Source organism: Cyrtonyx montezumae, unplaced genomic scaffold (genome assembly GCF_038088225.1).
Source record: "Cyrtonyx montezumae isolate F1298 unplaced genomic scaffold, pur_monq_1.0 scaffold_3, whole genome shotgun sequence".
In the NCBI taxonomy this organism is placed as follows: domain Eukaryota; kingdom Metazoa; phylum Chordata; class Aves; order Galliformes; family Odontophoridae; genus Cyrtonyx; species Cyrtonyx montezumae.
The window spans coordinates 103666680-103681688 of record NW_027072034.1 but is presented as its reverse complement, the minus strand read 5'-3'; the positions used below and the strand labels follow the sequence as shown (position 1 = coordinate 103681688).

At 39.3% G+C, this 15009-nt stretch overlaps 1 protein-coding gene across 1 annotated transcript in view; it reads left to right on the top strand.

The window, feature by feature from the left end:
* PKP2 (plakophilin 2) overlaps positions 1 to 13691 on the top strand; it is a 38008-nt gene extending 24317 nt beyond the window's left edge. Inside the window, exons 7-13 of the mRNA XM_065742642.1 lie at positions 3769 to 3886; positions 5423 to 5584; positions 7088 to 7261; positions 7851 to 8004; positions 10253 to 10442; positions 11402 to 11489; positions 13603 to 13691. Of these exons, the coding sequence (XP_065598714.1) occupies positions 3769 to 3886; positions 5423 to 5584; positions 7088 to 7261; positions 7851 to 8004; positions 10253 to 10442; positions 11402 to 11489; positions 13603 to 13671 (955 nt within the window). The 3' untranslated portion in view covers positions 13672 to 13691. The remainder of the gene's footprint in view (positions 1 to 3768; positions 3887 to 5422; positions 5585 to 7087; positions 7262 to 7850; positions 8005 to 10252; positions 10443 to 11401; positions 11490 to 13602) is intronic.
* The last annotated feature ends 1318 nt before the right edge of the window (positions 13692 to 15009 follow it).

Here is a 15009-nt window from a genome sequence, read left to right as displayed (position 1 = left end):
ACCTTCAACAGTGACCCATAAAGACTGGAAAGCTGTAGACTGAGGAAGTACTACTATTGCTCTTTAGACCAGAAGGCTGTATAGCTATCTTCTTTCATTTCATCTGGAGATAAGTAAAGCCAAAGCTCTTACTATTGGTTGAAAGTGTAATGGCAGCTCAAGCTTGTAATGGAAGGTTCCAACTGAAGTTGTAAAACAAATGACTGATGATAACAAGTCTTTGAAGCAAGGCCTTTTGCACAGCATTGCCACTCCTTTAGATTTATTTCCATCCATTCTTATCTTCCTGTGTCTATTCGTTGGTCTGTCTGCTCCCCCAGTTCCTGAAAGGAATTTTGTTATTTCCAGCAAGCAGCTTGCAGCCTGGTGCCTAGTGTTACTGTACAAATCCATAGATTCCTTTCTTTGCTTGTTGCATTTTTAAATTGTGTAAGGCACGAAGGAAATAATGATTTCCTGAAGTAATTCAGGAACATCATGAAGCCATTCAGGAGATTGTTGTCACATAATTGAGTAAAATTAAAATAACCGGTTTTGGCAGAATGAGTCCCAGGAGCAAAAGCTACCTTCTTATCAGTAGCGTGGATCGTTCACAGCAATGCAAAAGTCTTTTCCAGTGTCTGCCAGCATGTGACTCAATGCTGGCTTAAAGGGAAAATCCCTTTCATTTGGTTCAATTTGCAATGTAACTGAACATGTTGCCATTCTGTCTCTGTGAAAATCATGCTTGATTTGACTATGTTAAAATTCTTACCTCAGCTGGATCATAAAATATTTCCCAGCAGGGAGCTTGCTGATCCCCCATAAATGCCACTGAAACATGGGAAGATGGCTGCTTCAGTCACAGATATATGACCGTGTCATACATGGTGTGAGATGAATGAGGCATGTAGATAGTTACATGCATCCACTTTAGTGTGCAGTATAGCTTGAGCACGTCACCAGGATTAGTATATTTAAGTATCCCAGAAGTCAGAGATGTTTAATGGCTAAATTATATAGAAAGTTAAGTTTTAATTCACTCAGAGGAGAGCATTCCTACAAGCAGCAATCTGTCTCAAGCTGCACGTTCCCAACCATTCAGTACTGATTCAAGTCAGAAGTGTCAGAAACTGTGTGGCACAGGAGGTTTTCTGCAACAATATGCTTGATCTTGAATTCTTTCTTTCCACAAATGTATTTATCTCAGTATATTCTGATGAAATGCAAGGTAAACAAATTTACATAGCAAGCTTAAAGATTTCTAGGTAGCCCTGTGCACTCACAGTGAGGTTGCTAGGAGCTGCAGTTCTGGGCCAGCCCAGCCCAGAGTGGCAATTGCCCTATTGCTCAAGTGATTGATATTTCAGGGCCTCCAGGAGCTCCACAAGAGAGTCAAACTCCTAAGCTCAGAGGGACATGGTATATTTGTCAGGAGCCTCAAATCTTGGGAAGGCGAGATTAAGTCAATTTTGCAATTTTCTAAGCAAAAGTTGCCATTGTTTAAAAAAAAAATCTATCTTTTTTCTATCTTTTTTTTTTTTTTTAAGAAATTGACTCTTAGGCTTCCCAGTCCTGCAAACCAAATCGGACCTCATTCAAAGTAAAGTGGTTCCAACTCTAATGGGACAGTTTGGAGAGTAGAAGTTGTTCCCAGTTCACACTGTGGTAATAAAGGGAAAGAGGGAGATGGAGAATGGCATGGCCATATATGTACACACGCCGTGCAGACACACACAGTGTTATCTCTCTGGGTGGATAAACAGTTGAGTGCCAGCAACTCAAGGAAGCAGTTCGGTGATTCATTTCCTTTGCAGAGGAGGGCAGTGCCTCAGCTTCATGTTCTTCTCTGCTTCCTGAGCTATGAAGTTGTATGCCACACCATAGTCATGCTAGACAGCAAGTGTGAGTGATGGTTTTTCCTAGCACAACCGTTCAGTGTGATCATAGTTGTCTAAAGTTCAGTGATTTTTGTGCTGTGACAAGATGAATGCCATATCAGCTGAAGGTCTTCAGTGAGGGAAATTCCACACTTATCTTTTAATGGTATTTTTAGTCTGTGCACCTCAGAAACTATTTGTGCTATGCACTACAAGGGCTGTAGCATGTACATTTCTGTCAGCCTAGCCATAAGCTGTCGAAAGGACATGACTCAAATGTGACATGTGTAGGTAAAATTATATACCAAAGTATTGCTATATTGAGGAATCCGGTTATTAATTCTGTGATATATAATTCCACCAGAACATGAGTGAACTCATAAGTAAGAACCTCATTAACAGGATGACCTAAAGTAACGACATAATTACAATGCATTAATATTTAACCTAAATACGTACTTCCCAGGAGGAGGGGAGAAAAGTGCATTGGCAGTATGTAGAAAATATCACATGTATTTTATTATCATAAGCCACGGGAAAGTTTAAAGCTGTGCCTTTCTGGCTTTGTCATTAATAACATTTTAAACTGTTGTATTTTCCAGTGGGTAAATAAGAGAGTAAAGTAAACTCCCTGAAATTATTTGAAGAACATGACCCTCTTTGTTTGTGATAAATACTAACACTGAGCTGGATTTAATGTTATTTCAAACAAAGAAGCAGGAATGTGATACTGCATGCAGCCTTTTGGCCAGCAGAGCAGCAGGAGGCCAGAATAATGAGGCTGAGATTTATAACTCCAGCATTCCATAATTCAGAGGCCATTCAGTTGTAAAAATAATTATACCTCAGAATGAAGTGTTGTTACTTCCCTGATAATCAGTTGCCTATTTCGAGCCAAACTTCAAGTGGGAAGCATGTCCTTAGCTTTTTCAAGAGTTTTTAAATGGCTTTCATAATTCATTTTCAAGTTGCACTCAAGTTACCACAAAGCACAGAAATGTGAGCAGAAAGTAGGACATACAGTGTCTTCTTTTGAGTCTGGAGGAGGCAGACAGCATGTGCAGCAGTGTTCCAGTCACTGCAGAATAGCAGAAGGCATCAGCAGAGAGCAGCTGGCATTTCCCTTGCTTGGACTGAGCAGTTTCTAGTTGCTTCAGCTTTGTTCACCAAGGTTGCCAGCAGCCAAAAGAATGCTCCGGGAAGCAGAAGAGTGCAGTGTGTTTTTAAGTCTTCCTTGTCCCTTTGCTTTTCCTCTGCTGAACACTGACAGGAGCAGCAGGAGGCGCATGGGCACATGTGAGGACCCTCAGAGAAATGGGGGGAAAGCAGAGGAGAGAAGCATCTTACCTATGAAAAATAGCTGAGGGAATTTGTTTAGGCTATAAAGAAACAGTTGTCTCCTGCTTTCCAGAACTTTATAGTTTGTGTTTAAACATTGCTAAAACTTTCAGAATTTTTGTCTGTCGGTGAGTGATAGAGAATTGGTTTGGTTTAGGTAAATGCTTTAAGGCTCTTTGTTGAAAGGAAATTTTCACAAGTATGTTTCCTCAGATAGTTTGGCATAACCAATGTCCCAAATACTACAAATACATGGAATATTTGGGGGGAATAAAAAGCTCAATTTGTTTGTTTAGAGAAGATTACATCGTGATGAAGACTGGAATCAGATTGTACCTTATCCATCCAAACAGAACAGCTTGTTTTAATTTGTTATTTATTATTGTCTGGGAATGCACTAAAATTGAAGTTTTACTTAACAGAGTCTCATATTTTTGTACAGACCTACAGAAAAGAAGCAGCCATCCTTAACTTTAGTATTTTAAGGCTTATCTGGAAAAGTTTGTCAGAGCAGCATAAGGAAATATCTTTGACTAAATCTCTTCTTACCAGTGTACTTCTTCTTACACAGAAACGTGAGTTCTGCTGGCCCAGAAGGAAGGAAAAACATGAGAGAGTGTGACGGTTTGATTGATTCTCTTGTGTATTATATTCAAGGAACTATTGCAGACCACGAGCCTAATGACAAGGTATTTTGTTCAAGATACTCTTTTCCCAAGAGAAATCACTGAGAGCAAGTTTTTTCAAAACCAATATTCAGAAAGAGTTGTGATGTAGCTGCCAAATTTATACTTATTTCCAGTGCTTTTAGAACTGCTACCAAAGATGAAATTTCTAAAAGAAATTTTTCAGTGTTTTTTTCATTCTGCTGTCTAAAAGAATAAGGTACCTGGGCTTTAGGAAAGCAAGTCTTAAGGATCCCCACAGAGAACTAGAAACATTTAAAGATTCAGCTGTTACTTTTTTACTTGTTTAAGGGAGCTAGCTAGCTAGCTAGCTAGAAGTTTCAAAGAGTTAATCTGAGTACTTTCCTGAATAGAAAATACTACGTGTCCATTAGGAAATGAAGAACCTAAATCTGATTGGCAAAGTAATTAGGAATTTATGTCATTTAGAATGGAATTCATTTTCCTACGTTGTTTGGAAGTTAAGCATTCAGCCTAAGCCAGTTACTGCAAGGGATGTGGACAATTCCAAAAGACAGGATTTCTCCTCTTCCTCCCAACACTGACTGCAGATGAACTCTGAACATTGCTTAGACTAGATGTTTGTCTTATAGCTAGGTGAAGTTAGGTGAGAAGACCAGCAGCCACTTATGGTTAACCATAGCCTGTGAGGCACTTCTGATGTGCCTGCTATAACTTGTGCTGTGTTGTGGTAATTACTGTGTATTTGTAGCTCTTCCCTAGGATTAGTTACTTGAGCTTCACCATCCTCCTGCATTCAGAGCCAGTAGCTCCAGGGAGAATCCAGCACATAACACTTGTGTCAATAGCTCCCTGCTGCATTTTGTCCTAAGACCACTTGTCCCCTTTTTACTTTCAAAAAGTGAAGAACTAGTAATAAAACTATTTGCCACTGAGCTCATCATCCAGAAATTGTCAATCTGACCTCAGTCATGCCCAGAATCATCAAATGGCCTGGGTTGAAAAGGACCTCAAAGACCATCTTGGGCAGGGTCACCAATCACTAAACCAGACTTCCCAGAGCCACATCCAGAAAGACAAATCTAGTTTTTCTTTTTTTTTTTTTTAATGGTGCTCTACCACACACACACAAAAAAAAGTGCTATATCCTTTGGAAAGATACAGAGCTTTCCTTTTGCTCACACTGACTAGGTGTGCACATCTTCATCTTTACTCTTAAGCTTCTATGCATTCCTTAGCACACTTCTGGTCAGTGCCAAGTAGCACGTGCCCAAACGAATCCCAGGTACATTCAGGAATTATAACGTCCCAGGATCATTTCCAACTGACATGCACCGTGCTCTGAAGGCAAGCCTTGCATGCCAGTTGGCCTCAGTGCTCAGGAACATCTCAGGACATGTTTAATTTCTCAGTGTAAAAGCAGTCTGTGGATCAGTGGCATGAAGACTAGCTCTTCTTTAAACCATTATAAGCTATGCAATTAATTGTTTAAGACCCAAAAATGGAAGTTCTGTGTCAATACACATCCCTACAACACATGCTATTGCTTCCAAATTTTCTATTCTTTTGTTATTTTAGGCCACAGAGAATTGTGTGTGCATTCTTCACAATCTTTCCTACCAACTAGAGGTGGAACTCCCTGAAAGCTATGCCCAGAGCATCTATATACAAAGAAGAAATATTTCTACCAACGATAGAACACCAGGCTGTTTCGGAACACGGAGCAGAAAAGTAAAAGAGGTAAAGCACATGTTTCATTACATCTCATTTTGTTAATCCGTTGTAGCAAGTTCTGGAGGATACAAAGCTGCGATTTGCTGTAAAGCAATTAGGTTGCTTCTCTGTTAGTGATCCATCTGTAGAGTGACACTCACCCTCAAAACGTACATGTATCGATAGCCTTTTCTAACATCCACTGTCTTACCAGATGTCTGATGGAACGAATGACAAAGCAATTCGCAGTTTCATTAGTTGAGAAATATTGCCTCTCAGCTTTATTACCTGATGGATTTAACTGGTGTCTGTACTATGTACAGCAGTTGTGCAAGTGTCCTACAAATGACTGGTTATTGTGGTGGTTTCACACATTGAATTAGCACTGGATGTTTTGCTTTCTCTGTGACTTGTTGGCTTTCAGGATTCTTATTTTGATGCTGTGTGGTACTGATCCAAATATTTGGCAACTGGAGAGAAAAACAGGTACTAGGGAGGGAGAAAGGAAAATAGAAGAATTGATGCTCCTTCCCCATCCATAATTTTTGCTGGAGTCTATTTCTCGTTCTCCTGTTCCATCCAGAGTACAGCTCTAGCATGCTGTTTCTCTTTCTCCTTCAGCTTAACCCCCCAACTTTAATGGCTAGAGATGCAAAGCATCTTCCCCTCCACCTATCTCCCATTTTTAGATGGAGTGGTCAGTACAGTTCAATACTGAAATTTTGCAGGTTGCCATTAGGTCACAACTTGATAACTGCTGAGGAGCTTAAAATCTAAAGCAGTGTGAATATGGATCTTCAGGTCATCGATGGTATAATGGTAATTGATGAAAGCAAAGCAAAAATCAGACCTGTTCTTACACTATGAAAGTTAGGGAAAATGTAATTATTGCAAATTAAACATACTTTAATCAGTCATCAAACATACCCATATTCTTATGACAAGAAGACTGTAGCAATGAGTGCTCTTGGCAGTATGTTATCAATTACTAGGAGCATCTCTCCCGGAGAATACATCCCTATTTCTATGCAGTGGATTCCTTCAGGTGCATTCCCTGCATCATCAATGATGAGAAATGTTCTCATACATGAGCCCTATTGGTAAAAATTCTTGTTCTATCATGACTTTCCAGTTGCCATAATTAACTCGTGATTGATAATACATCTTGGGATACTATATGGTTACTTTTTAACCAGTAATCCTAACATATGGTAGTAAAAATGAAAACATTCTTCCAGTTGCAGTCCCTTATCTAGGTAACGAAAACAAGGAATAAATAATCATGTTAGAAAAAGAACTTGAATCAGCTTTTATTCATTTTTAGACCCTTTGATTATTAAAATATCAGTGATAACACAACACTAACTGTCTCCCTTAAAATAATGTTCACTTGCATTCTCATGAAGATTCTCTGTAAGGAGCACTGCAGAATCATCTGGTCATAGAGTTACAAAATTGCTAGTTTAGATTGTGATGCATAGTGTCATATAAGGTTACTGCTCCTAACACCTGATCTGTTTACATATCTAGAAGCAGCAGGACACCCCGCTACCTGAGGAAAAGAGCAATCCCAAAGGTGTGGAATTACTCTGGCATTCCATGCTGATTAGGATATATCTCTCCTTGATAGCAAAGAGTACTAGAAACTATACTCAGGAAGCATCCCTGGGAGCTCTTCAGAACCTCACAGCTGGTACTGGACCAGTAAGTCAGCTTTTTTCTTCCTCTTGTCACTCAGTTCTTGATGTAAATACATAGAGTTTAGGGCTGCAATTGCACCATGCTCACAGCATGGAGCTCAGATAACTACAGGCAGCTTACTGTCTCCTAGACACAATCAATGAAATGGAAGAACTTTGAAGAGAAAGTCATAACTAGCACTGGCAAAAAGGAGAATCACTTCTTTCCCCTTTGTGTCCACATCTGGAATTTGCTAATTCATTGCTCAGTGAGGGATAAGTTGATGCTAAAAGAGTGAAAAGAGTGTATTTGTGGAACAAAATCAGTCCCACGGAAAGAGGAATTATCTGGCACAACTACCCATTGCTTTCACAGTTTAGAAATGGATGACCTATGTTATGTGTTGGTTAAGGAACTGCCCAAAGACTATGTGGGAAATAGCGGGCTTGAAACATCTTTTAAATCACCTTCCTCTTTAGATCTGGAGCTAAGTATGAGCTGAAACAGAACTGTCTTAAATAGACATAAAATGATACAAAGAGCCTACTGCTGTTGTTTCTGAGTCTATACATTCAAGGCACTGACACATTCTTGCCAAATGTCTTTATAACAGATGCCATTTGCAGTGGCCCAGACTGTTGTTCGGAAGGCAAATGGCCTTCCAAATATTCGAAATATGCTGCATGTGAGCAATCCAGCAGTAAAGAAGACAGCAGTCTCACTGCTCAGGAACTTGTCTCGTAACACCTCTCTGCGAAATGATATAGGTGAGCAAAGACCAACGTTGTCTCTTGGGCTTTCTTTCTCTGCTTTCCTTTAACCTTTCCTTCTTTAAAAAGAAATTAACAAAATAAAACTGGTATGTGAATTTTAAGTTATTTAGGTTGATTGCTTGATTCATTACATGGGACTGAAAATAAGGGTATGACTCTAACCTCGAGTTTTTTCTGCATTGTGTATTCCTCATCAGATACTTCCAATGATGTTACATTTGAAGTAGTAAAATGTACACAGATTTAAACAAAGGTTTTCTTCTGCTTAAAAGAGGGTAAAGGTAAGAAAAGCAGAGTTCTGTGCTGCCACAACTATGTAATAGAACATCTCTAGTTATTCTAGAGATGACCATATTTTCTTCTTTGAGACATAAAACTTTGCAAGCTGGCTGTTCACACAGTCTCCCTGCATAACTTTCTCAAGAAAGAAGTTAGAAGATCCTACGGAGAAAACAGCGAATTATTTCTGGAGGGTGTTATTTCTAAAACATTATAATTATTCTCACATCAGAAGCCATTTCTATTCCAAGTGTTTTCATTTCTATTTAATTTATATCTGAATTTTTTTCCTACTGATAGGATAAAGTGAATTCACTCCATTTATCATCCTTTTCTGCATTCCTACTGAAGGGGGAAGAGGAAATTATTGGCATAAAACTGAGGGACAAATTAGCATCCAGAATTCTTCAGAACAGTCTCCTGGTCACTAATTAATTCTTAGAGAACATTCCCTATTAGTAAAAATGTAACAGTATGCTGTTAGACTGGTTTCAAATGGATAATACATAGGATGTTAAAAAAATCACGTGTGGTGAATCCTCCAGAAACATAGGAATGAGCCTTAGAGGAAGAGGTCAGGTTTTTCTTAGGGAAAAACAATCTATAAAAGAATGTGGAAAAGGCAGAATAGCTTGAAGCCATGGAGCAAGGTGCTTAAACTACACAGTTATTTTCTTGCTTTACCCACAGTAATGAAAATGAGGGGAATTTCAGATGAACCTTTCCTCAATGAAAAGGTTCTCTTGAATACACACATGCTTTAGTCATTCATCAAGTCAAATTCTCCAATATTTTGGCCAAAGGAAAGGAAAGACATAATTTTCCCAGACAAAAGCATTTCTATTCAACATTGAAATGAACGTTTGATTTCCCAATTGAGATAAATTTCATATAGAACATATCCGGAAATAAAATGATTGAAAAATGAAATTATATTTTCGATTTGGAAAAAAAAGCATTTCTTCTGAGCAGGTGTCTTCACAACACTGCTAAATTTAGACTTTCTGAAAATGCCTTATTTGATTTACCAAGTGAAGACAAAACTGCTTTCTCTGATATTTATCATAGCAGGTGGCTCATTCAGTTTTAAAGAAGTCCTTATCTGAATCGCATGTAATTTAATTTCACTGTAAACAAACTTTGTCACGTGTCTACCTAGAGGAAAGTACAGAAGTCAGAGTGAGCAAAACATTCTCAGTACAAGTAGCATGCTGGGAGCTGAGGGCCAGTATTGCCTCACACTGAATAATTCCTTCCCCAGATGCCCACTGCTACTTCCCAGTGCTGCTTCTTACACCAGGAGCAGCTGGCTGCAGCCTATTGCTGACTGCTGTAGTTTTCTTCATCAACTGTGAACATGGATCAGTCCACATGGCATAGTTCTCCACATTGTCCCAGTCCTCAGGGACTCAGCAGTTGTAGAGAGCTGCGTTTGCTGTTTGGCTGGCTGGTGAGGTCACATGCAGCATAGTCAAACTAATGAAGTGTTCCTTGAGCAGGAGGAAACTTCCAGTTATGGCATCCTTCTTAAATAAGTAACTTACCCACAGGTATGGAAGGTTCAATGCATGCACACCCCTGTAGCCTACCATTGCCAAATTCAATATTAAAATCAAGCTGTAATCACCCTTTATCATTTTGTGGTGTACTACTAAATCCATGTTTACCCTTAGACACACATTTCCACAGGAGGTGGTAACCTCCTGCTTGTACAAACCTAGTGTACTGCAATGTAAGTCATTAAGTATTAATGTATTGTGCATAAGAAGCAAAATACGTAATGTACCATTTTATGTGGATGCAACTTAACTGCGGGAATATAATGCAGCTATGAAGTCATGACTTTTTGGGGAGCACACGGCACTGTAATAGGTGATAATGAGAGAACTAAGGTCTTGTAGTACTCCTAGGTAAATCTACACCAGTTAGTAATGGAGTTGTGTGTCTGTTTTCCTACTTCTAGCTAGAGAAGTTTTGCCTGACTTGGTCTCAGTACTTCCTGACTACATCCCAGGGTCTGACATTGCCTGTGAAACCACAGCTTCCGTCTGCTACACCTTATACAATTTGACACAGAGCAGTTCTCACAATGCACGGCTTCTCCTGAATGCTAACGGCCTGCCAAAGATCATTGCCATCAGCATGAATGACAGGTAAGATGGTCAAGAAGCCTTCCTCCCTCTTCTTCCTTCTTCCCTTCAGGAAAAAAGTAAAAATGAAACTGCATTCTTTTCTACTTGGGAGGAAAATAGTGTATCTTAAGGTACAGGACAGATGGAAAACAACTGCAATATGAACAGAATTACATATATTAGAAAACAAAGAAAAATCTCTTGTAACAACTGTTCCATCCACAAAGGAACGTGCTGTGTTCCTGTTCTTTAAATATCACTTCCAAAGATGATAACACATTATTTATATTCTAATATATATACAGTGACAGGCTAGATCTTGTCTGTCTCCAAAAAAGTTTCAGTATTTCCTGTTCTTTGTAACACAGCCTAGGTAATCTTTAAACTTCAGCACAGGAATACATTTTCTATAAATACAGCTCTGTCTTTTCTCTAAGTTTCATTTTAGGTCCTGAATTTTCTTTAATAATTCTCTAATACTTAATCATATGTAACCAACATGCAATCAAAAGAGAATAATGATTTATGAATAATGATTCTGCTTGCCTTCTTCTCTTTTTATGAAAAGAAAGAAGAAATTCATGTCAGTAAAGAAGGCCTCGTGAGGCCCTGAATAATATTAATTTTGTCTAACTTATGAGACATTTTAACTGCTGGAAAGATCCTTTAGAGTAGTTTTTATTCTAAGCCATATCTTCTCAACTAAATTTGAATACTATAGCCCTAATCTTGCAGCACATGTTGTAGAGTTCTTAATTTCTCTCTAATTTCAAAGAATAAATGGAGATATATGTTTTGTTTTCTTTACTAGTCAGGATAGCATGAGATTGCTAGAATATCTAAAGAGCAAGAAAGCATCATTTAGAAGTAAAAAGACAAAAAAATATAGGAGGTTATAATATCTGAAGTCTCTCTACAGACACTGGGATTAAGAAGTGGGAATTTAAACATATTTTATCATTCTTTTTACAAAATTTCAGTAACATGTTCAGCAAAGCCAGTAAGGCTGCTTCAGTTCTCCTCCACTCTTTGTGGGCACATAGTGATCTCCACAATGCCTTCAAAAAGGTAAGACCTGTCATATAGCAAACACATTTAATTCCTCCTTTCAGATGTAGAACCCACTCACTTGTCCCCTGGGGCCCTCAGCACTTCTGCAAGGTTACTTGATAGGATTTCAAGGGGTTACCAAATTTGGTGTTTTCTCCTACTTGTGTGTAGCAGGACCAGCAGGTCAAGGATATTATTTTCCCCTTCTACTCTGCTCTCAAGGGGACCCCACCTATATACTACATTCAGATTTGGGGCCCCCAGCATACAAGGGACAAGGACAAACAGGTCCATAGGTGAGCCACAAGGACAGTGACAGGGCTGGAGCATGTCTCCTAGGAAGACATGCTGAGAGAGTTGGGGTTGTTCGACTTGGAGAGGAGACCTCATTGCAGTCTTCCAATACCTAAAGGGAGCCTACAGGAAATCTGGAAGAGTAGTAATGGTACAAGGGATAGCAGTTTTAAATAATAAGAGAGTATATTTAGATAAGATATTAGAAAGAAATTCTTCATTCAGAGAGTGGTGAGGCGCTGAACAGGTTGAATTTGTGGATGCCCCATCCCTGGAGGTATTCAAGACCAGGCTGAATGGGGCCCTGTGCAACCTGATCTGATGGTAGCTATCCCTTGCCTACGACAGGGGTTTGGAACTGGGTGATCTTTAAAGCCTCATCCAACCCAAACCATTCTATGATAATCCCTTACAAGCAAGGAATGCTCTCCAATTTGCTTGTCTGTGTTTGTATTCTCTACCTTTCTGGTTTTATACGCACTAACAAACATTATGAAGAATACTGCTGCCTCCTGCCAGAGCAGTCAAATATTGAGAAGTGATGCTTAGTAAATATCCATCCACCACTGACTGAAACAGTCTGACACAGAGGGCATAAGTGGCCAGCAAGAACAAAGGAATGCCAAAGCATCTTCTTACTTTAAACCCACAGTTCCTTTCTCCTTGTTCTCTGGGTGGTCTCTAAGCCCAGGTGCTACTTACTTTGTTTCAAACAAAAAAAGTACAGCCAGGGAAAGGTTTGGCAAATGTGTACTGTAACAGTCAAAATCAAATAAAAAAAAATGACCAACATGAGTCAACCAGCCAACAAAACCTACCTCCAACCTTCATTTCAGACTGTTTTTATTCCTTATTTACTTGCATACTCAGCAGTATGTTGCCTTACAAACAAGAAATCTGTATTCAAGAATAAGAGTGCTTGATACACAATAATGAATAATTCACAATGGCATGAATTTTCTGAAGTCTTTGTTATTCTGGATGTACATATAAGGTATATTTGTCCAATCTTATTTTCAAAAAATGTTGATTGCTTGCTGTTTCCTTGCAAATCAGTGCCCGAGGAGATATCAAGCATAGCACTGAAAACTGCAAGCCACCTGATGTCTAGTCATTTTTGACAAGTCAGTCCAATAAGCAGCAGAAATTACTTATCAAATGAGATTGATACAATCGTGAGGCATTTTGGTGTCACCTTATACTCTTTCTTTGTAGAGGGTTAATCTCAACTGACATTAGTCACCTAAGAGTTATGAGCCTGTAGAGCTTGAGCTAGAGGAATGGCTCCCATACATTCAGTAGAGAGAGTTAAGAAACTCTCAGCACTGATTCACAGTATCATAGGCTATCCCAGATTGGAGGAGACTTACAAGGAACACTGAGTTCAACTCCTGGCTCCACATAGGACCACTCAAAATCCAAATGTTATGTCTGAGAATGTTTTCCAAATGCTTCTTGAACTCTGTCAGCTTGATCACTGCCCTGAGCAGTCTGTTCCGTGCCCACCGCCCTCTGGTGAAGAGCTTCTTCCTAATCCCCAAGCTGACCCCCCCCCCCCAACACAGCTCCATACCACCCCATTGGCTCCTGTCACTGTCACCAGAGAGAAGAGATCAGCCTCTGCCCTCCACTCCTCTCATGAGGAAGCTATAGAATACCCCCTCACTCATCTTAAACAGAACTGAGTCACTCTTGGGAGATACCTCTTCGGTCTCTGTTGACTGCAGAGGAGTCTACCTAGACCCTTGTTATGTCTTCATACCTATCCTTTAGGCATGTGGAAACCTTGCAAAATTGACACAGAAGATAATGAATTATTCTTTCCTTCTTTCCAAAGGCTGACTTCAAGAAGACAGATTTCGTCAATACCCGGACCACAAAAGCCTATAACTCACTAAAAGATTGAACATGATCATAACATCACAGAAGACAAACTAATCAATACATGCTCTCACTTAACTATCTTCATGCAATGGCATTACTGTCATGAACCAGGAAGTATCTCGAAAAAAGAGGCTAATTTATAGACTTGAATGACCCGTGATAGCTGTCCTGGGTTTTTAATTTCCATCACATTGGTATCACAGTGTATATCAGTATATGAATAACTAAAAATGGATTCTTCAGGGCCTAGTTTCATCTAGGTTTACCACTGCTCAGTTTCAGATGACTGCCTTTAGTCTAGTAGACATTTAAACACAGAGGTTTATTAAACACAGAGGTTTAAAATGCTGATGGGCAGAAATACTTTTCAGAATGTTCTATACAGATAGATAGTTTTCTACAGGGGGTAAGTATCAGGACATAGTAATTTTTCACCCTTTTGTTTCTTCACATATGCTAAATAAGAATCTCCAGACTCTGAGTGTGCACAATAAGGTGTTTCACTACCTGCATTATAAAAGCACTAAGGAAGCTAAAATGAGTATTTTTATATTACTTGTATTCATGTGCTCATTGGTTCTTAAGGCTCTTTCTTTCGAGATCTCATCAGCAACAGCAATAAAACTGATTTTATATAGATCTGGTTAAGCCTGAGTCTCATCATGGTCCTTCACACAGCTGTAGGAATAACCATGTCCAGAAGGGGTTTTCCCTAGAAGCAACACATGGGACGCTTCGGGCTAATTCATCATTCTCTGCTAATTGCTGGTGATTCAGTGATTATTTTAAGAAAATCACATTTTCAGAAGAATTGTTGATTAAATGTAGTAAAATGAGTGGAGTCTTGTCTTTATTTTTGACGAGAAACATGCATGAGATCCTGCTTCGTATTCTCGTAGTTGAAATTATCATCCTCCCTACAGCAAGTACCTGTAGTGCAGTAACAGAAAGAGTATATCTGCATGTGTGGGAATAGGTAACAGGAGACAAATTCCTAAGCACCTGGATACTATTCCTATTGTATGATCCTACGAGAGGAAAAAGAAGCATTAAAACATGATGCCTTTTCTGAACAGTAGTTATCTCAACAAATCAACAGATTGTCCATTAAACCAATTGGAAATAAATATATAGATACGTAAAGCTCTGTGGTTTAGATTGCAAGTTTATGTGATCTGCCATTATTCTACAGACCAGAGGAGCTAAGCTACACAGATGGCACCCACAACTGGCATATGCATTCGCAAGCCCTCCTTCAAGAAAGGAACATGTGCTTGTGCACCCAGCCTGAACTTCTGGCACAGGAGCTTTTGCAGCAGTTCTGACCCAGAAAGGGCTGTGTGATCCTTTGGGGCCTCAC